This window comes from Trachinotus anak, unplaced genomic scaffold (assembly GCF_046630095.1).
Source record: "Trachinotus anak isolate AG129_WGS33_773 ecotype Australia unplaced genomic scaffold, CSIRO_AGI_Tana_v1 ptg000014l, whole genome shotgun sequence".
NCBI classification, from domain to species: Eukaryota; Metazoa; Chordata; class Actinopteri; order Carangiformes; family Carangidae; genus Trachinotus; species Trachinotus anak.
The window spans coordinates 16,296,273-16,318,271 of record NW_027273865.1 but is presented as its reverse complement, the minus strand read 5'-3'; the positions used below and the strand labels follow the sequence as shown (position 1 = coordinate 16,318,271).

General features: G+C 40.1%; 1 protein-coding gene across 3 annotated transcripts in view; it reads right to left on the bottom strand.

Moving 5' to 3' along the window:
• The window catches only part of limk1a (LIM domain kinase 1a), a 55,250-nt gene that overhangs the window by 13,214 nt on the left and 20,037 nt on the right, over window positions 1-21,999 (bottom strand). For 2 of the 3 annotated variants that reach the window (XM_071495877.1, XM_071495878.1), the window contains one exon: window positions 13,530-13,668. In XM_071495877.1, the coding sequence (XP_071351978.1) occupies window positions 13,530-13,668 (139 nt within the window). Of the gene's footprint in view, window positions 1-4,847; window positions 5,034-13,529; window positions 13,669-21,999 lie in introns of those variants that run through there. The other variant, XM_071495879.1, reaches the window with a different exon arrangement.

Sequence of the window (21,999 nt, the reverse complement as noted above, 5' to 3'; positions counted from 1 at the left end):
AAGCAATTTGAATAAATCACATTGGACTGACAGATATTATAACGAGTATTTTTCACTATTTTCTGACATTTTTCAAACAAAATAAGTAATGTATTTGTCCAGAAAATAATCATTAAATTTATCAATAGTGGAAATAATTTTTAGTTGCAGCCCTACTTTAGTAATTTTTATTTTGTCACGGAGCAGACTGAGCCACAACTGTGAGCTGCAGCCTTAAAAGTAAAATTAAAGCAGAACAGACACTTCCACAGATAGAGAAAGCTACCTCTAGATGGTCAATAAAAGTGAAACAAAATGGATAAACTGAGACACAAAGGGAGAAAATGTGAGGATCAAAGAATCAATAAAATCATTGTCTATTGCCATATGTCTGCTGCCCCACCCTCCTGGGAGAGCAGCAGTGAAACAAGGAACACACACAAACAGATAAACACATGCCAAGGGCCCTCAGGCTGCAGGGAGGAAGACATTGTACAAACTTATTAATTAACAGCTTTTTAAGTAATTCATCTGAGCAGCTCCTTCCAGCTAAATATAAAAAAAATGCCACCACATGGCTTTGATACTTATTTGTACATTTTGAATCTTTCTCTCCCTGTTTTTGTGGTAAAAATGACAAAGGTTTACTCCCACTGATAAAAGACACAGAGTAGTCAACTTTAAGATCAAAAGTACCCTGCTCTTGACTGTACATGTTGTTTAATGGCCATGCTGACCATCATAAGACCATGGCAGACAGACAGAGAGAGAGCAGGAGGAAAACACGGAGATGTAGTGGCTGTGTAATGGACAGGGGGCCGAGGCAGCTGCAGGGCTTAATCACCGACTTAATTTCTTTATTTGTCCACAAAGCAGCCTCATAAAAAGAAGCCATAAACAATTACTGTCAGACATCGCCAGTGAGTGTAAACACAACGCGTTGGAAAATAGAAATGACAAAAGAGAGACCAGATTTAACATTTAACAGAATAAGATTTAACATTCTTATGGGATTGAGAGATCACTTTAAGGTTAAATACAACATTTTCTATGTGAATTGCTGGGAATTTTGGCAGTACGTGATAATGTTTGTTTGTGTGTGTTTGTTTGGGTGAGACTTAGGTGTAGCCCCACAAATGGCAGAGACAGGAAAAGAGGACAGCTGGACGGAGATGAAAAGGGTGTGTGGCTCTGCACAACCTGACATGGTGGCTACCATTTGCTTGCCATGCAGGCAACACACACACAATCACATCCACACCCACACCCTCTTTAAAACCACATCTGACAGGCGACAGCTGCTGCCCTCACATTTAGGACACACTTCCTTTTCCAAAGTGTAGATATAAGGACAGGCAGGGAAAAGGAACTGTCACTCTATGTGATGTCAAACCATGGGACTTCTTCACAGCGTTTAAAAGACAGATTCAAGGAACATCACGTGTGTTAACGCACCACTGGTTCCACTTTTTATCTTCACTGAACACAGAAGTGGAGTGTGTGCGTGTCTTCAAGCCTCAGAGGGAGTATTTCATTATTTGTGTATGAGCTCATCATGTGTGTGACTTTGTGTTAGCCGGTCATGTAGCCTCGTGGCCTTGTCTAGTGGCTAAAAACCAAACCGTGTGCACATGTCTCCCTGGGGGTGGTGAACAGACAGTGTCCAGGGGGAACTGGGCTAAATTGCAGCACAATGCTCAGTCATCATGGGTGACAGTCACCTTGACTTCAGAAACAGTGTAATGTGCCCTGTGAATATGGGATAACTGATAGAAATGTAGCACAAAAGGATAGATTACATTTTAGTAGCTTATGTGTGAGAGACATCTTAGTGTAGAATTTACCATCTTTTCTAGCTTGTAACTCCTCAATATAAAGTCCAATATTCTGCTATTTCTGCAGATTGTTTAATTTTATCTTCTGCAGGCCTGAGCAGGTTGCACCAAGTTTGTGTGCAGTCTTTCCAAAGTTCCTCGTAACTAGCTAATTTCACACTACACAGGGTTGCACAGGGTTTACATCATTAATGACTTGTCAGGTCAGACATGTTGACCACTTTTCTTTTTACCTCTTTTACTTTTCCCTCTAAGTAAGTCAGATATTAGCACGGTAACATTAGTTTTGTGGGTTAGCTTTTGTTGTGCAACCCATTTAAATTTCATGACAAGTAAATCTCCACTTACTTTATAACTAAGCTAAGTTTGAACTCATGAAACGCTTTTAGAGGTAAGGCATTATTTCACAAGAAAAAAAGGCAAAGCTTAGAGAAACAAAAATAAACATGATATTACTAGCAGAATTTTGTTTTGTCTTGTTTCTTACTCTATTAATCAACATGTGACCTTTTAGATTCCACTTCTGACCTTTCGGGGGTCCCAAGTACGAGGTTAGTAAGCCCTGTCCTCATGGAAGGGGGCAACACTGCAGTGCAATATATCATTACACTTCTAACGGGCTGCAGTCTCTAGGTCTTTTGATCGTGGCAAAAACAGAAAAGACAAATAGGAAAATTAAGGACAATTTGCACTAAATGGTTTAAGCCATTGCTTCCAACACTTCACATGCTCAGTTCATAAGGAATGATTAAAGCTAGTGGTGCTGTACGTGAAAAAATACTGATCGGCTTGGCATGCCAGGGCCCTTAAGCTTTATTTGTTTTTAATGATTTATATGTGTGACCTTAAGTTGGCTGTGGAATGTGAAAAGTCTCCTCTCAAGCCATTTGGGGGAATTTATGGCGGTTTAATGCTCTCAGCGACATTTAACAGTAAAAAAAACGTGTTAGTGGGTTTCTTGACAATTCCCTCAGGTCATCAGTCACCCATGTTGACTTTTCCTGAGCTGAGGTCTGGGTAATCACACCTTTACACATTTTACTTAGCTTGTCCACAGTGTCAGAAAGACTTGAGCTGAAAATGTAAACTTTGTTCATCAACTGTTTTGAGCCAACAACGTCATTTCTACTTCTGAGCTGCTTTTTATTTTTGTCATATTTCAAATTTAATCATTTAGTTCCTCTTTAGCCCACCTAACACATTTTAAACACATTTCACATTTTCCCCATGACATGTTGCAACTTCCTCACATCATTCACATTTTTATTGCTGATTATGTTAGGTAAGGAGAAGGGTGTGAGGTATTAAGGTAATTTTTAATCAAAAGTGACAAAAATTCCCTGCTTCCAGCCTCCACTTGCTGGTTTTCTTAGCTCTGTACAATATGTAACTGAATATCTTTGGGCTTTTGACTGTTGGCCAGACAAAACAAGATATGTGAAGACATCTCTGTCAGCTCTGGGAAATTGTGATGAAGATTTTGCACTATTTTATTGACATTTTATTGATCAAATGATTGTGATGGATATAGTGTTTTGCAGCCCTAATGTAAGGCAATCAAAGGCGTGTGCAGCCACTGTTTTAACCTTAGATCCCTCTGTTTACACTGCACTTCATTTATTTAACTTTCTCTGTGTGTTCTTGATGAACACACAGAGGTCAGAAGTGATATGGAACAATATGTGTCAGTTATGTCTTCGGAGCTACAGTAAATGTGTGTTACAGCAAGTGTATTTATTTACATCATGAACCTGTACATGCTTCCTTCTCCGTTTACCTCCACATCTATAAACACCAGTCGGACCCTCTGACTTCACTCCACTCCAGCTAAATGTGGCACAGTGACCTCATATCAACACCGCTGTGGGTGCTTCTGAATGGCCTCACCAAATGACGAGGGATCTGGCTCTGCTTAACCTCAGGTTTGATGTAATGAACTTTACTCCAGGGCCTCCTTCATTGGCTAAACTCAAAAACACAGTCCATATGTGACTGAGCTCACTAGAATCAACACGTAGCTTAAGAAAAGTGTGTTTAAGAAAATGACCTCATGTGGACGTTTTAAGAAAATGGTAAAAACAACACATGCTTGAGGTACCTGATACTCCCCACACAGAGCGCTACAACGGGGTCAGATTCCAGAAATGTGTCAAAGGGAATTCCTAAAGCTTAAATACACAATGCATAGTCAACATGTAGCACAAAGCTGCAATCCAGGCTCTTTGAAGAGAAATGAAGTGAAAAAAAGACATGATCCTGATTGCAAAAACCCCTTACAGACTTTTTAGCGAGAGTAGACATCATTAAGGTAAATAGCATTAGACTGAAAGTCTGAGGGACAGGACAGAGGGACACATTCATGCTGTCTGAATGGAAACTCCCTTTCTCCTACAAACAGTACAGTACTACAGTATACACAGGCCTCATCTTTAGAAATGCTATAAATGTATTCAGCCTCTTGCCTCTTCTCTGTAAGTCTCACATCCTCTGTGGTGAGATGAGGAAACTGTTTACACTGTGGCTTGAATATACCGGAGGTGGTAAATAAAAATAACAGTGCTGTGACACACTTATTAAACATGACAACTGTTGTTCATCTCTGTTGTCCACGAATGCACTCACACACTTTGAATCCCACTTTCATCTGAGGAAGAATGCTGTCTATAAATAGCCCACTTACCATGGCTCATCAGTTTTTCATGACATGAAGAAACGAAAAAAAAAAACAAAAAACTGCCATGCAGAAATGAGGAACATTTCTGTAATTACAAAGCAATACACTGAGCCAGTTTAAAAGGACACACGCACACACAAAACACAGCAGCATACAATAGCGTGCTTCAGCTTCAGTTTTAAAATTTAAGAGATAAAGATGGAAGGAGACCCTGCAGAAGCAACCGGCAAACCATCTCAGCCAACCACTTGAGATGATCTGCTTCCCTGCCTCCTCGCCGGCTCATGAATATCAACCACCGGGTAACCCAGAGCAGCAGCAGCAGCAGCAGCAGCAATAGCAGCAGTGAACAGCCTCACCTTCTTATCCCTTTTCCAAAGCCTGAGACAGCAGAAGCTCCAGAAAAACAAGTCTCCCACCATGTCAGCGAGAGCCGGTGTCTCTCCTCGCTGTTCTAGTTCATTCTACTGAGGCAGGCAAATCCCCCGCTGTCACAACACAACACTGGCAGAGAGACAGAGCTCTTGGGGTGGTGGGGGGTGGAGAACGAGAGAGCAGTCCACGCCTTTGCAGCTGAGCTCATCTCTGAATCAGTGTCACTCCTCCTCGCTCCCCCCTCCCACCCTGCCTTCCTCTTCTCTCTCACTTTTGCTATGACCTCATCGTTTCCTGTTTGGCCCTGCCCACTCTCGCACACGCGCCAGCCAGCTATTTCACCCACCCCCTGTCCTCCACCCCCACCCCCACCCCCCTGGTGTCGTCAGTAAGTCTCACAGTCCTCTTCACCCACACTACAATCACATTTTCAAAAGTCAAGAAAACTACCAGAGTGACAGTTACAGGCTTGACTTATGTAATGTCATGAGAGGGAATAATGGTAAATATTTGTTATGTTACTGAATCTTTTGTTATGTTAAAGTGAAACAAGGGAATGTTTAAAGCTTATTACAGCTGCAACTAATGATTATCTTCATTATCGATTAGTCTGTAGATTATTTTTGCAATTACCTGATTAATTGCCAAGCCTATAAAAATGTCAAAACATTTTGAAAAAATGTCTGAGGGCCCTTAGTGACATCTTGAAATTCATGCATTTTGCATGTCTGACAATGATAATCCAAGGATATTCAATTTACAATGATATTAAAAGCAGCAAATCTTAAATTTGAGAAGGTGGTACCAGCCAATGTTGAAATTTTGCTTGCGAAGTGGCTCAAACAATTGAATTAATCATCGAAACTGATGACTTTTGATGGAATTACATGAACTTTCTTGACCAGGACAGTGTGTATGTCACTTTTTTAACTTCTTGTAAGGTAATTGTTTGATATTTTGAAGACTGCTTGATTAAAGATTCAAATAAACAGTCAATATATTAACAGATCACAAAAGTTCATTCTTTTCCCACACTGAGTAACACCCTGCAGGGTTTCAGCACATAAAACTAAGAAATTTTCCACTTTCAACAGAGACAGTCACATGTAGAATAGATGTGATGATGATGTACTTTATTGTCTGTCTGTACATGTGAAGTACTGGTTACAATGACAAGGCATGGAGCATAAATTAACACACGTGATGTGCTTGTGTGATCTTTATTAATAGCATCCAGCTGATTTATTTGCCCTGCCCTTCGTCTCTTCTTTTCTCCTCACCGCTTTATCATTTCTGCTGTGTCACTCTTTCCTCCACCCTCCTTTTCTCTAACTCTGTCTCACTTGTCCTTGTTGTGTCACTTTGTTCGTGTCTGTAACATGTCCTGCATGCCAAGAAGTGTCGACCCCTCCCAAAGCCAGAGATGGAGGGCCATGTAAGTGGTCAGTTATTAATAGATGGTCAGACGCACTCTCTGCACTGCCTGTTATGTTAAAGCTGTGGAGACAGATGGATTGTCAGTGGAGAAGACACCATTTTGTTGCTGTTGGGGTTGTGGAAGCTGAATCAGTAACTGGACAACACAGGGAAATCCACACTGTGTGTAATGTCAGGGTAAAGGTCAACAAGCGGATGATCCAACCTCAGTGGTGTTTACTTTCAGTTTGAATGATCAGGTTGTTCACAGAACTTTCTGTATGGATACTGAAGCATTCAGCAGCTGGTTGTAAATCAGTTGTGTTAGTACTGATATACAATTAAAACAATGAATTTGTTTATCAGTTTTCAAAAGAGCCAGGTATTAGTATTTAATATTGTTGAATTTCCCCAATTCTACAGTCTGATACCAAACAAAGCAAAAGTGACCACATTTTTTTGCTTTTTAGTAATTTTTTTTACTTCTATGATTTTCACTATTGTCTTTTACTCTGAGAACAATTTCATACTCATACTATTTCACTTCTAAATATAATTAATCTGATGCTCAGGAATTTCCCAGAATTATTTCCTCCCATCATGAAAATCAGATTAAGCTTCAGCCTTTTGCTCAGAACCAACATGACTGTGACTCACTGGGACAACTGGTGGTATCTTGAAGTGAGTCTGAAAATAAGTTTCTCCTCTGTAATTCTCACAATTCTAATTAAGTCTGTCTCTAGGCATCTGATCATTTACGTCCCATCACCCACTGTGGCTACAGATTATAATTATCTCACAATCATCTGCATTTGGCTGATTATCTGAAGAATGAATAACAAGACAAAAGATCCACTAGTCAGCGAATATTTTAGGGAGCATATTTCCTTTAAAGTGAGACTATGTAACTGTGGAAAAAATAAACAGCACATTCTTCCTCTTGCAAATGAACATTTTAACACTATCGGCTTTTGCTGATACAGCTTTAATCTTACATTGGCTGCTGTTACCTGATGTTAGCAAATTTCAGGATTAGGATTTAGGATTATATTATATTAAAGTAAACTAACTTTACAAATAATTTCAAAGGTTCAGTCAGACCTGCTGGCAGTCAGCTCGAAAGTGAAACCCAGCAGCCCACAGTTGTGCCATAGGGGAGATTTCAGACCACAGAGGCTGCTGCTTTCATCAGTGTTTCCACACTGGAAAGAGGCAACGCTAAACAAGTTTGTAAGAATACTCAGCTAAAGATCATTGGACAGATTATGATCTCTCTAAATCTCATGGTGTAGATACTGATTGCAATATTTAAAACAGAAAACAGATCATAACATAAAGCCTGAAGTCTGAAGCCCCATTAGAGCAAGCAGTTATCCACCTGAAGTGTCCTTGAGCAAGGCACAGAGGCCCAAGCAGCTGCATCCTTCCTCTGTATGTGACCCTGACCTCTGACCTTTCTGAGGCAATTTAAAGACAACTCTCTCTGAACCTGAATATTGTGCAAATGAATTTTCTACACGATGACAGAGTGTTGAACAATGTCACCGACGACGTCATCAACAGCTGATCCTGTTGCTAAGAAAACAGTTATCACAACCTGAACAGCAACAAGTTCTTTACAAATAACATTTCCCACCATTTATTACACATGTGTCTGTCTTCACTTAGAGGCAAAACAATCATCAGGCGTTTACAGAAACAACTGGCAGATTCCCACTCCTACAGAGCTACCTCACACCAGTGGGGGTTGATAAAGTACACTTTAAATATGGGACTTTCCATTGGTTTGGCAGCTAACCCAAACATATCTCTATTTCTCATTATGAATCACATGTGGAGGACATATGTGGGTAATATTGAAATTGTTGTTGTGGTATTTTTATGCCACTCATAAAGTCAGAATGCAAGATGACAAATATGCAAAGAAGCCTCAGAACGTAACCTGCTGTCTGTCCCTGGTTCACTGTAAAACACTTAAATTATGAATGTACCTCAAGTTAATTAAGATAACTATACTGTTAATGACACGCAATGACTGAAAACCATAATTTAGCACATTTTTATTTAAACAACCTCTGTGCAAACATTTAAACCTTGTTTCATACCAGGTAAGGTCTGTTATTTATGACAATGTGATGTCCCTGTTTGCTTTACTTTATGTTTTCCATTTATCATTGGTTCAACATGGCACTCCACTGAAAAAATCCTGTTTTGTAACCATGTACAAAGGAAACGATTTCATTATATCTGTCAGACTGAAACCAAAAACAATTATTACTACAGTTGAGGTGAGGGGAGAGCACATGGTGTGACCTTAAGAGCATGTGATTGGTCTTTTCATAAGGGTACATATGATGCCAAAAAAAAAAAAATCCCTAAGATTCATACTTTAAACTCTTTTGATTTCAGGGAAACTTCTTGGATTTCACCTTCAGTTGTTCTCTGTACATGTTGCAATCTCAAAAAGAGAAAACAGAAGAAAAGAAAGTCCCAGTTATGTAACATAATGCCAGCCAGGCCAAACCATAACCATCTGACAAAAGCTGTTTTGTAAGCACGGACATGATAACAATGCAAAAAAACAGAAAAATTATAATTGGTCATGTCAAAAACATTAATAGGATCTGATGGACAAACATGTTTAAAACACTGAAAGAATGACTAGACAGCTTAAACATCCTCACTATAAAATTGCTGCCATATGGAACAACCAGTGTGAGACTGATTCATCATTTTCAGCCTGTGGAAAGAAACTACCTCTTACTTAGTTGCTTTATAATTCAAAGTTGTAACCTTCGTGTCCATCCCACACATTTTCTCTCATGATACCTTCTCTAATTCCTAAACTCTAGATATCCGGTGATACTGAGTACAGACCTGATACCAGTGCTCTCTCTCCCAAATTAAAAATCTATATACCAAACTGTGTGGAATTCACAATCATTTTATGTAAGGCAACAGGAGAACAGGGATTGTTGTGGCCAACCATGATTGAATAAATTAAGCCGAAACACTAAATAAAATGATCACACTGAAAAAGTAACTCTATTTAATATGGATCGGTCACATCGCGGCAGATATCTGGTCTGCTTATTAAGAAAAGTATCAGTGGCAAGATTGAACCAATGCAACGCATCCGCATCCCCACTAGACCTTAAGCTGCCAGCATACTTGACAGATGGTCAAACAGCTCTGGAAACCCTCTCCCCACACAACTCTCCAGAGTTGAGTGCCTGTTTCCCACTTTTCCAACTATGTCTGTAATTTTCTGTCACTGACTATCTGACATTTACACTCAATTTATGCCACAACTATCCAGGTGCGCATCGGTGAGAAGCTATCTTTTTTGAGAAGCTTTTTTTTCATTCTTTACATGACTACTTCAGTCATTTTTTGTGTGAACACAAAAATGCAACACTACTGAATGTCTTCCAGGAAACACTGTTGGAAAATGTGCCCAGTTATCTCCATATTTAAATGATTATCACGTCTTAATGCCTGGCTGTTCAACACTGATGTTCCCTGTAAAGACGCACAGGAGTGTGGAGGGCAGGCTGGTGACAGTAAAGATAACAGAGTGAGAGGGACAAACAGTGAAACCACAAGTTTCATACAAACTCTGGACATCTAACAAGCCCAGGTCGATGTCTGGCCCCGCTCCCATCAGGTGGCTCTCAGCCATGAGATGTTTGCAGACAAGCTGACTGACTCTAAACCGAATGTGGAGAAGGGTGGGATTACTGCACATTCATCTGTCAGCAGGAGGAGCGATGGATGGACAGAATGAGGGAGGGAGGAGAGGAGAGAAAATTCAATTACAGAAGTTAACTCGAAGTTCAGCACGTAAATCACTCAGGGTAAAGGTAGTAAATAACTGAGTGATGTCCTCTGGCTGAATTACTACCAGTTTGCTCAAGCCTGAAGCTGCTGACAGGAGCAGAACCTGCAGATGAAGCTGCAGACACACACCTGCTTGCAACTACATATACACACCGGCATGTACACACAATCCCTCAATATAATATTAGAGACCAAGAGATCATATTCAGTTAGGACAGTGGCCCCCTCCACAGGGTCGCTGCAGTACTGATGTAAAGGATATACAACCAACAACACTTTCAAACAGAGAACATTTTACATGTTTACTGACAGGAAAAGTAACTTTGAGCTCCACAATTCATTCTTGACAGCAGACAAACAGCAGCAGATAAAACAATCTCCACTCGAGGTCCTCTTACTTGCTTGTTCTGGGGCTTTCAACCATAAAACAATTAAATTACCATAAAGAAGAAGTTCTTAACGTGCTCAGAATAATGGAAAGTTTGAACATCTGCAGTTCCATGCCAAATGAGTGAACTCCATCTTCCTGAAGAAAGCTATGCAATACAGTTGAAAGCTCCAGACCAAGCTAGTAAGTGTTATTTTGAGTGGATTTTTTTTCTTCAAAAAAACAAATGATTGTGTTATTACACTTAAGTACTTCCTGTTGTCCTAAAGCAACTATATATAGCCCATTTTTGTCACTTTGACATTATCAGTATATATAATGATAAAAACTCATGGACACAGAAAGGTGGATGAGAGGGATGACACACTGTAGTTGTCGAGACCAACATGACGCCCAGAATTTTCTAACCTGTGTATAAATACTATGCACATTGTGGGGAAACAGGTCAGACCAAGTGAGCACAGCCAGTCAGTGAGAAAATTGTAAAAGTATGAGGAAATCTGGATTATCAAACAATTATCAAACAGACAACTCACGGTGAAAATATATTCTTATTGGTGGAAATGAAAAAGGCTGTTACCAAAGTGTAACTGTGAACAAAAAATAAAAAAAAACTATTCCTAAACATTGAAACAGAAGAGCCAAGTGAGGCTCATCTTGTGTGGCGGACATCACTGTAGCAGGAGCGATGAAATCCCATGGAGCTCATTCTTATCTTCCTTACTCATGAGTGTTTCTCTCTGGCTGACAATCATGCGTGTCTGTCCGCAGACTGACTCATTCCTGCATCATGGAGCTGTGTTTGAGGTGTTTTCACTGACTGTGACAGCAGCTTTTTCAGGAGCAGTGGCATCAGTGAATTTTAAAAACAGGATTGTGTTTCCCTGCTCATCTGCACAGGCATCAGAGTGACTGTGCAGGACTTCAGTGTGCCGCTTTCACCTTCTTCTGGCTGCGGCACAGATGTAGGGAGATCACCTTGGTCTGCATGTCTACATGGTAATACAATTGGTCTGGCCATCTTGGCAATAAGGCCCGACTGGGTGACCGATCTCAGATTTACTTAAGTGTAACTGCAGAGACAGTCAATCAGTGTCTTTGCACTGTAAGAGGAGCAATAAACCAGAGAAGGAGAAAGGAGAGGAGAGGTGGTGCAGTGATCTCCACCCAATTCACTTTAGAGGCCCTACATGTTTCATTACTGAGATTGCACTGCAAAGGGCAAGCTGTCTGGAGGCAGTGTAAATGATAAAACCAACACACACACACACACACACACACACACACACACTCAGAGATGCAGAGAAAGGCCATGCCATGAATAATTTCTGCTCATCATGACCATGACACATGACGGCTGCAGCATCGGACAACAATCGGACTCAGCTTTTTATTTTAGTCAGATACAGAGGACCACAAACAGTCAGTGGTCTATTGATTCAGTCAATAGCCTGGGTTTGGGGTTTCTTCAAAGGCAGTTTATCACTTAAACTGGCCACTACACATCCTGCAACTATAACATTTTTGATATTAAACGTTTAATAAAAAGGAAATTTAAACAATAACAGTTCTGATATTTTGGCTAAAATTACACCTAAAAATGGGAGTGAAATACAAAATATTAATTGCCTACAACTGAAAGGCACAGTGAGATAAAAAATTCCACCAAACAGTACTTAAACCCTTCAGAGACTAATGGCACCCTCTAAAATGCAAATGATTAGCCAGTGTTTTCTGTGCATAATTTCCTTGTCACATGAGCTTCATGTAAAGTCGACAGGCGGTAGTTTTCCAGAGTATGAGCCTCACATTTCCACACACAGCTGACATAGTTTTCATATTATCTGCTGCCACAGATGATAATTCAAATTTTACCTCACTGGGTGATGGGAATAGCACAAGGATTACCAAAAACAACTGTGCAAAGTTAACCAGTGATGAATGAGCAGGGGAGAATATTAACTTCATAAATCCTCCTGTTGTTAAAATAGATCAACTCCTCACACTGACCACATTTCTAAACATGCCAACAACTTTATGGTAAACTTCATGTTAATCATGCAGCAGGGTCCAGCTGCTCTGTGACTTCTCAAACCAACTTAAAAAGTGACTGAATATTAAAATACATTAAGGGCCCAGGATACCTGGTTTATGTTCAGTGACATGTGCAAGGCATTATTGGTCATTATGGACACATTATGGGTAATGCGTGATTGTGTGTGATTTCAGAGAGGTCTGTGCGTGAGTGTTTCTTTGTGTCTTCCCTTTTTGTGCTGAGAACAGCACCAGAATTGCCCTGCACTGCCTAATCAGCATAAACACAGCCTCAGCTGCACCTCTCCAACCACCTCATCAGAGGTGAGTTCATTTGGAGCCAGGACATCATCAAACAGGCACAAAGAAATCCTACAGCCTCACGAAAGTCACATTACACCTGCATTTGTGCTGCTGCTGGCTTTGTGCTGCAGGAAAATTGGTCCTTAAGACACATAAAGACATATTTTATTACACTGACATACAGTATTCATCAGTTTTTTCAACCTTTGAATGTGTGTGATTCTATCACTAATCAACAAATAGACACAATGCTCCTTTGATGCTGGTATCTCATCTTTTCTATAATGCAGGAGCACTTATCAGCAGTGGTTGAGTCTACTGTTTATCTGCTTTCCGGTGCCGTGACCGCATCTTTTCAGCACATGAACCTACGTGAACCTCTCCTCTGTGTCAAAACAACAGCTCCGACTTCCACTGGTGGTCTGTAAGACAATCTGACAAAGCAGCCAAAGGAATCAGGGTCAGTTACAGGTTTGGCACCAATCCTACGTGCATGTAGGTCTGTTGGCACACATCAACCAGTGAGGCTGTGAATGTATGGACGCAGGTGTGTGTGTGTTTGCCCCCTTGCATGTTTGTGCGCTCTGCGAGTGCCGCAGTTCCAAGCTGTAACTCGAGGTTGATCAGTCAGACAAAGAAGCAGGCAGGTGATGAGAAATGAGAGTCAGCGGATACATCCTCTTACCATGATGAGGCCGGTGGTGATCGGATCATTGCAGCCGTGGCACAGCTCCCCAAATTTGGCCCAGTAGTCCTTCTTGCAGAAGAGCCGTCCATCTTTTTCATAATACCAATGGGACAGCGAGGCGCTGCACTCACAACATCTGACGGAAGAGGAGACGGAAAGAGATACATGAGCAGTTAATGAACACTTTTTAATGTGCAGTTGAAGATAAAATCGTGTCATTACTCCTCTAGATCGACGCTGAACTGGAGTGACACATACAAATCTGGACATGCCGGCAGAATTATGCAAATTATGCATGATATGACATGATCTACACGTCATATTGTAATGATTATATTCTGATTAATCAGTTAATCATTTTTCCTCTTTAAAATTAAAAGTAGTGAACGCCTATCATAAGAGCCCAGAGCCCAAAGTGATGTGTTTAAACAGCACGATTAATCAAAAGATATTACATTTACAATAAAAAAAGAATATAAAAATGAACACAACCTGCACATCCTCACATGAAAAACTGGAACCAGACAATATTTATTTATTTATTTTCTTGATAAATGACTTGATCGATAAATTAACTGACTAGTCATCATTTATTTTCAGCACTAACTGTAACATGTCTCTACATTTGAGTGAACAGAAAAAGCTGAAAACATAGCGGCCAACGCCATCACCTAATCAACAATTAAGACCTTTAAAACTGTAAAAAGTGCAAACCAAATATAGTTGTCACTGTGTTGACAACATATTTTGTTGTACTGCACTCTGTAAACCCTACTTTACCGCTCCTAATGACACCCTGCAGGCCCAAAATGATAGCTTTCATGGTGATAATACGTCTCTTTGTGGATGTATCATGTACCACCCAGGCTGAGGTGGAGCAGATGAATGAGATCAAACCAAAACACACAACTATGACTGAGCCTTAAAAATAACTGAGTCATGGCAAAAAGTGAAGAACACAAAGACAAAATGATATCATTACTGTCTACTTCAACAACAAGCCTTTCAGTACAGTGTGTGTATTTACTCAGACAACCACAGGGAATGCCATATGCAGTGGTTAAACATTACATCAATCTGTGGACTCAGGAAGACAGCGACCACTTTGTGGAAGCTATGGGGATCCAAATAAAGAGGAAAGTCAAAGATTTTATAGTCAAACTAAATTAAAATGAATGTTTGCCAAGAAACTAGTGCATCAAGAAAAGTTGTGCAAAAGTTTTAGGCACTTTAGACGTTTAGATTAGATTCTTATTCATCACACAATACCAGCAGGGAGGTGTCTGATCGCTCTGCAGCAGAACAACGAGCCCGAACACACAGCCAGATACATAAAGAACTATCTTCAGAGGGAGTCCTGCAACAGACGGTCTGGCCCCCACAGAGCCCAACATCTCAACATCGTGGAGTCAGTCTGAGATCACATGAAGAGACGGAAGACACTGAGACAGACTAAATCCACAGAAAAACTATGTCAAGTTCTCCGCTTGGAGAAATCTACCTGCACAGTGTTTTTCTGTTTCCTGAAGTTTGCATAATGTTAGTTAATGTCAATAATTGTGTATTTCTGTGTGCATTTATAGTGAGGGTCAACAAATATTTGTCCCCTAGCTAGTTAATCCAACCATAGCTTTGATAAGTTTGAGTTTTTCCAGGTTTTTGTTTTTTTTTAAATCAGTGCAACTTTTAAAGTGCTGAACTGGCTGATCAACAACATCTGTCTACTTGTCGTACAGACAGTCTGACACTGAGCACCGTCAGACATGTCGATGTGTCGAGTTTTGTCTGGTCTGTCACAGCAAACTGCTCCAAAAATCCAGAGTGACGTCAGCCTGAGAGAAATAAGGGTAAAAGGTGGATGATAAAGGGATAGAAACAGAGAGGGGGTTGATACACACACACACACCTTCCGAATTCCCTTATAATGCAAATAACACACGCTGCACATGCTGGATTAAATATTCAAAATAAGGATAAAAACAGGTGAGTAAAGGTTATTTCCTGGTAGGTGATGACAGACGATAAGAGCTACTTCAGAAGAAAGAGGATGTGAACAATCTCATATGACTCAGGAGATCTGAGCACAAAAGGTGGAAAACTGAGCCAGTATAAGCCAGATAGCACCTTACTGATCTTCCTATTGATTAGACAGTACGTCTCTATCTGCACATATCAGTTTATAACCTGTAAATGCTGTGTCTTCATGTGAGTGGTCACATTTGCTCTGCGTGTGTCCATGAATCAAAATATGTGCTAATCCCCATGTGTATGGTATTCACAGTCATCCATTAGGGAGTTAGTGCACCGCTTATGTGCTTGCAGGCTTGTGTGTGCGTGTTTGTAATCTGTCTAAATCTCTGTGACTAAGTTAGTGTCTCCACTCCTTCACAGCAGAGCCTCTCTCCTAACAGCTTAAAACCAGGCCTGTGTGCACGGCTTCAGTGGCTGGAGCAGAATAATTCACGTTGTCCCTCATCTCATCCCAATTTCCTCCTGTTTCCTTTGCCAAGAAATTTTAATTCACTTATATGCCGTTCTGTGGCTTTGGCTTCCTGAGGAACTTTTTATTTTACAATATTTGGCAATATATATATATATAACAATATTATTTTATCTTATGTGATGTCTATCAAACATATTTGGCAAGTATTTAAGCATAAGCATAATCATAAACCATTCTCTCTTTGATACATCACATGTTTCTGTGCAAACACTTGTGCAGAATTTTCTGGCTGAAATAAACTCAGAAACAGGTTATTTTTAAATGTAGTCTGCATCTGAACTCTACAGTAGCAGAATCATATTGACATAGCCGGGTCTTATTCAAGCTTTAAATACAGATCATCATGAAACAATCAGTGGTAAAATTAAATTTTACTTTCAACATGAAAATCTCCATAATATATCAACTATAACGCCTGCCTGCATTCATTTCACTGGGCATTTTCTTAAACTTTTTTTCTGACATGTAATCAATAATAAAAACAAATCGCTAGCTGCAGCCCTACACTCACAACTATGCAGCAGAGCTGCTCAGCAAGGGCTTAAAGCTGACACTGAATCTCTACAGTGACATGTCTCCCACTCCCTTCCTTCCATATCACGTGGAGACAAGAAGACGCTCATGTTTGTGGCTGGTTGGTAAAGTAACAACTAGTGACGGACACATTAAAATATTCATCAAAAGAAGCAACTCGACTATGACTTTGCCCAAGGTCTTGCACCTATTGGAAGCCTGTGCACAAACATGTACGCATACATGACCTTGCACTACATACAGACACACGTACAATTTATTTATTAGATAGACACAGACACACACACACACACACACACACACACACACACACAGACACACCCACTCTCTTCAGTGTCTGCATGCTGAGCTTCACTGCAGCTCAGCAGATTGTGGCAGAGCTGCTTCAATATGCAGCACGTTTGGGAGAGCACTGGGGAGGAGGGCGAGACTTGGAAGTGGGTCAAGGCTTTCAGGAGACATCCGCAGCACCAAGCCAGGAGCTACTCAGCTGTCTTGGCCCTTTCTGCTGCTCAGAACCTGCCTTTCACTGCACACACACACATCCTGCAAACTCCTGCTGGGGCAAAGTCATACCTGGGGAAGATACAGCACACACACACACACACACACACACACACACACACACAGGCAAGAGTGATCTTAATGCACCGAGGTTCAGCTCCTTCGTAGAAATGTCTCTCTGAGCGGAGCTGGGAGTGGCAGCAGAGTATTAAAGATATGGGTGAATAAATAAGTGACTCCCAGATGGAGCCGGCAAATTTCTGCCTTCAGGACAAGAATGTTATCTCAGAGGGAGAGGAAACAGGCAGGAATGCTCAGTTACAACCCAAGACTCCCATAGACGGAAAAAAAACACCACGAAAATAAAAAGAAATTAATGTTTATTCCGAGATTGCGGTTAGTGTGTTAATGTGTTCTTGTGTGCTCACATTTGGGCTGTTTTGTGTGACTGTGTTTGTGTGTGGATCGGCATTGACGTATAAGAGGATTATCAGAGTGAAAGACTCAAAGAGAGTCTTTGCCCAGTCTGCTATGATGCTCTGAAAATCAGTTTCTCACACTCTGCTAAGCTCCGACACCTCACTGTGCAATTTAAAAAAAAAAAAACCCAGCAACAAAAATAATGTTTTACTTAGCACTCAAAAATGATGTTCAAGGTCAAAAGAAAGAGAGAAATAAGTTTAAGGAAATCTGTAACAGAGTGCAGGGAAAAAGCCGTATCAGAAAGGGCAGACAGAAAGATAATGAAGACTAAACAACATGGATGGCTTGATTGATTGAAGATACAATGACCAGGGAGACAAGAAAAAAAGTGGAAGCCAAAGAAAAGGCTGCCCAGGATGCTTGGACATAAATAACTGAGAGGGAGCAGAGAAGATTTCAGACACCATGAAACCCAGCTGTATCCCCCGAGGGTCAGGGAAACACCAATGAGAAAGAAGATGAGAATAAGGGAGGAGTGTTAGTAAATCTGTAGCCCCCCACCACCACCCTGCACAAATCCCTGATGGAATTAGCTAAAAGTGTCTGAGAGAGTAATAAATTCCTTTCCCAGGTCAGAAGGAGGCAGCCTTTTCCCTGGCCTCTCACCTCACATCTGACTCCGGCTGACTGCTGTCACATGTACTGACTCAGTGTCTTTGAGATGAGTTTAAATCAAACTTACCTGATCTGTTAAAATTCATCCACTGGGGTAGTTGTTCAGTTATTTCAATCTGGACCAAAGTGGCGGACTGACTGACACTGCAGTCTGCTTCCATAGCTACAGTATAAACATTTCAACATTTTTTTTCTGAAATATTGGATAATTTTACTTCTTCAAAAACATTCAGATGAAAAGTAATGTGAGGTGAGGGGTCACAGGGCAAAAAAGAATGTTTTGGATTTCAATACAGTAAAAAATGAAATCTTATAAAAAACTGAGGTGCAAAATAAATCAGTATTATGATTACATATTTAAATTCTGTGGACTTATAAATACAAATTCTGTTTAAGGGTGAGTATGACTGGAATGATTTTTTCAAATCATGGTATGCCAGATGAATTATCCATGTGCTGCTTTTTATCACTCTACTATTATTCATATTTATTTTCTCCACAGAGATGATCTCACTGGACAGTTTCCTGATGTAATATGTTTTTGAACGACTCTGCATCCTATTTATCATGATGACAGGCTGGCCCAGGTCGATACCCAACATGATTCATTTGTCCCAGCTGATGTGAATGAGCTGAAGCTGAATGAAAAAACATCAGGTATGAGTGAATGAATGGATTTTAAACCCCCTGAGGGACTGAACTGCTGAAGAGGATGAAAATGTAAATTTATTGAACGAGACATAATGACATACGTGTGCCTTAACAATTCTGTGTTAACATACTGTTTGTGACCATGGAGCATAACAGTAGACGCATAAAAATACATTACAGTACAGTATTTCGTTACATTACTTCTTGTTTATATGGGTTTGAACTACGGCTAAAACAATTATTCGATCAACAGAAGATTTATCTGTAGGTATTCTGATAATCGATTAATAGTTTCAGTCATTTTGATATAATATTTTCTGGTTCCAGCTTTTAAAAATGTGAAGATTTGCTGCTCTTCTTTCTCATATATGTTAGTGAATTAAATATCTTGGGGTTTTGGGCTGTTCTCTGATGTGTTACGGACCTAAAGACTTATCAGTGAATATAAGAAATAACCAGCAAATTAATCAAAAATAAAAATAATCATTAGTTGCAGGCCTACACCAGTTATCTGTCTGTGAAAACTAATTAAGTTGAACTCATGCAGAAACACATACACACATACAGGGACAGACAGGCAGACAATAAATTATTTATTAGGCATAAATGTTTTCATTATTACAGCTGTCTGGTTGATTTGTTGCTGCTCTCTGATTGGTCAATTTAAAGCTGTGTTCTGATTGGTTGATTTAAAGCTGCGTTCTGATTGGTCGATTTGTTGCTGCTCTCTGATTGGTCGATTTAAAGATGCTCTATGATTGGTCGATTTAAAGCTGCTCTTTGATTGGTTGATTTGTCGCTGCATACTGATTTGTAGCTGTGTTCCGATTGGTTCATTTGCTGCTGCGTTCTGATTGGTCAATTTAAAGCTGTGTTCTGATTGGTTGATTTAAAGCTGCATTCTGATTGGTCGATTTAAAGCTGCGCTCTGATTGGTCGATTTAAAGCTGCGTTCTGATTGGTCGATTTGTTGCTGCTCTCTGATTGGTCGATTTAAAGATGCTCTATGATTGGTCGATTTAAAACTGCTCTCTGATTGGTTGCTTTGTCGCTGCATTCTGATTTGTAAATTTAAAGCTGTGTTCCGATTGGTTCATTTGTTGCTGCATTCTGATTGGTCGATTTAAAGCTGCGTTCTGATTGGTCGATTTGTTGCTGCGTTCTGATTGGCCGATTTAAAGCTGCTCTCTGATTGGTCGATTTGTTGCTGTGTTCTGATTGGTCGATTTAAAGCTGCTTTCTGATTGGTTGATTTGTTGCTGTGTTCTGATTGGTAGATTTAAACTGACACGTACAGCTTTGTGGTTTAAAATGCGTCTCAAATAAAACTCTTTACTTTATGACCCATGTATTTACAGTATACATCTGAACTACTAATAATTTATTCTTTTGATTATTGGTTCATCTTCATATTATTTTTGATAAACCGATGAATGAACAAATGACCATTCTAACTGCCCAGAGCCCAGTGGGATGTCTTAGAACATCATGTTTTGTTTCCCAACAGTCAAAAAGCACAAATTTATAATGATATGAAACAAAGAAACACAGCAAATCCTCAAATTTGTGAGGGCGAAACTACAAATTTTTGGTATCTTGCCACTATTTTAGCTTGAAAACCATTCATTGATTATCAAAATAATTGCCAATTATATTTCTGTCAATCAACCATTAATTGACTAATTGTAGCAGCTCTAATTTGAACAAAGCAATATGTGACCTGTAAACAAAGATGCAGCTCATGGATTTTATTCAGTCTCTGTTCTCAGAGTGACTTCTTTGATGAGACCTTGAAGACATTGCAGTAAAATAAAACCAGAATTTCATCTGACTTCAACACAAACCATCCAGTTCTAGTCAGCATCTTGTGATATGTGTGTATGTGTGTGTGTGTCGGGTGTGGACGGTGGGGTGGGGGTGGGGGGGTATATGTGCAAGTAGCCACAGGTCATTAAATGACGTGCAGGCTGACACTGCTACAGGAAGCAGGAGGAGTCAAAAGGAAACGCTGTGTGTCCTGGTAGGGGTGTGGAGCAGGATCATTTCTAACTGACAGATGCAAAGCTGAAAGACTTACGAGAGGCCACACCTGTCTCTCTCTCTCTCTCATAACACACACACACATATGCACATGTGTGTATCTCTTCATTCATTTTTAAATCTTCCATCATCTGCGTTAAGCTCAGAAGGACATCATCTCCTCTCTATCTGCAGAGACAGCAGAAACACTTTCAGCACTTGTGATCAATAAGCCAATACACTGGTCGGCCCAGTCTTCCAGTAAAATCAGAAAAAAATTAAAGACAGCAAACGTCAAGTGTGAGGAGTCTGACTGCGACAACAACAGCAACAGTGTTTACTGCATGAAATTGTCAGAGCACTCAGCTGTTGTTACTGTACTTGCAGGCTAAGCTGAAATCATTGCAGACAAAGAGAAAATACAACCTCTGGGAAAGAGACAGGGGGGTTGTGGGATGAACTCACACACATTCACAGACACACACACACACACACACATAGACAGACAAAGACGGGTGAAAGTCAAGCTGAGGAAATGGCAGATTGTCTGGGGGAGACCCCTCTTTTCCTGCTCCAAGATGACATAAATAGACTAGGATTCCTTGTCCACAGCCAAGATTTCCATGTCTGATATTTTCCAGAAAACTACAGGAGGATTTCCAAACCTACACAGGCAAATTTAACTGTGTGATAGGACAGTATCCTTCTAGACAAATTGAGAAATTAGAATAATTAGGCTGCCAAAGTTTACAGACCCACAAAGATAACAGTAAAATGGGAATTGGAAATCAATGTAGAAATATTGGAGGGGGATTGGCAAACTAAATGAAGAGGTACTTTGGTTGGAGAAATTTAATTCACCTCACATTCAAAATAAACATCTAATTGCACAGTGGCCATGTGAAAAGATTAGCATGTGCGGGGAGAATACATCTTTTACCCTCAACTGAGATTCCCACTGAGCCACTGAGAAGTCTGCGTCTTGGGTTGATAACATAAGTTGTATCTGGCTGTATGCAAAAAAATCTCAAACCAAAAATTTGTCATTCCCTCCCCGTTCTTATGCAAAATATATTCAACTGTTAAAAAAAATAAAGACATTTTAGAAATTAAAAGTGATTAAAATTAACTGATATAAGCATTTTTGCTTTTACACAT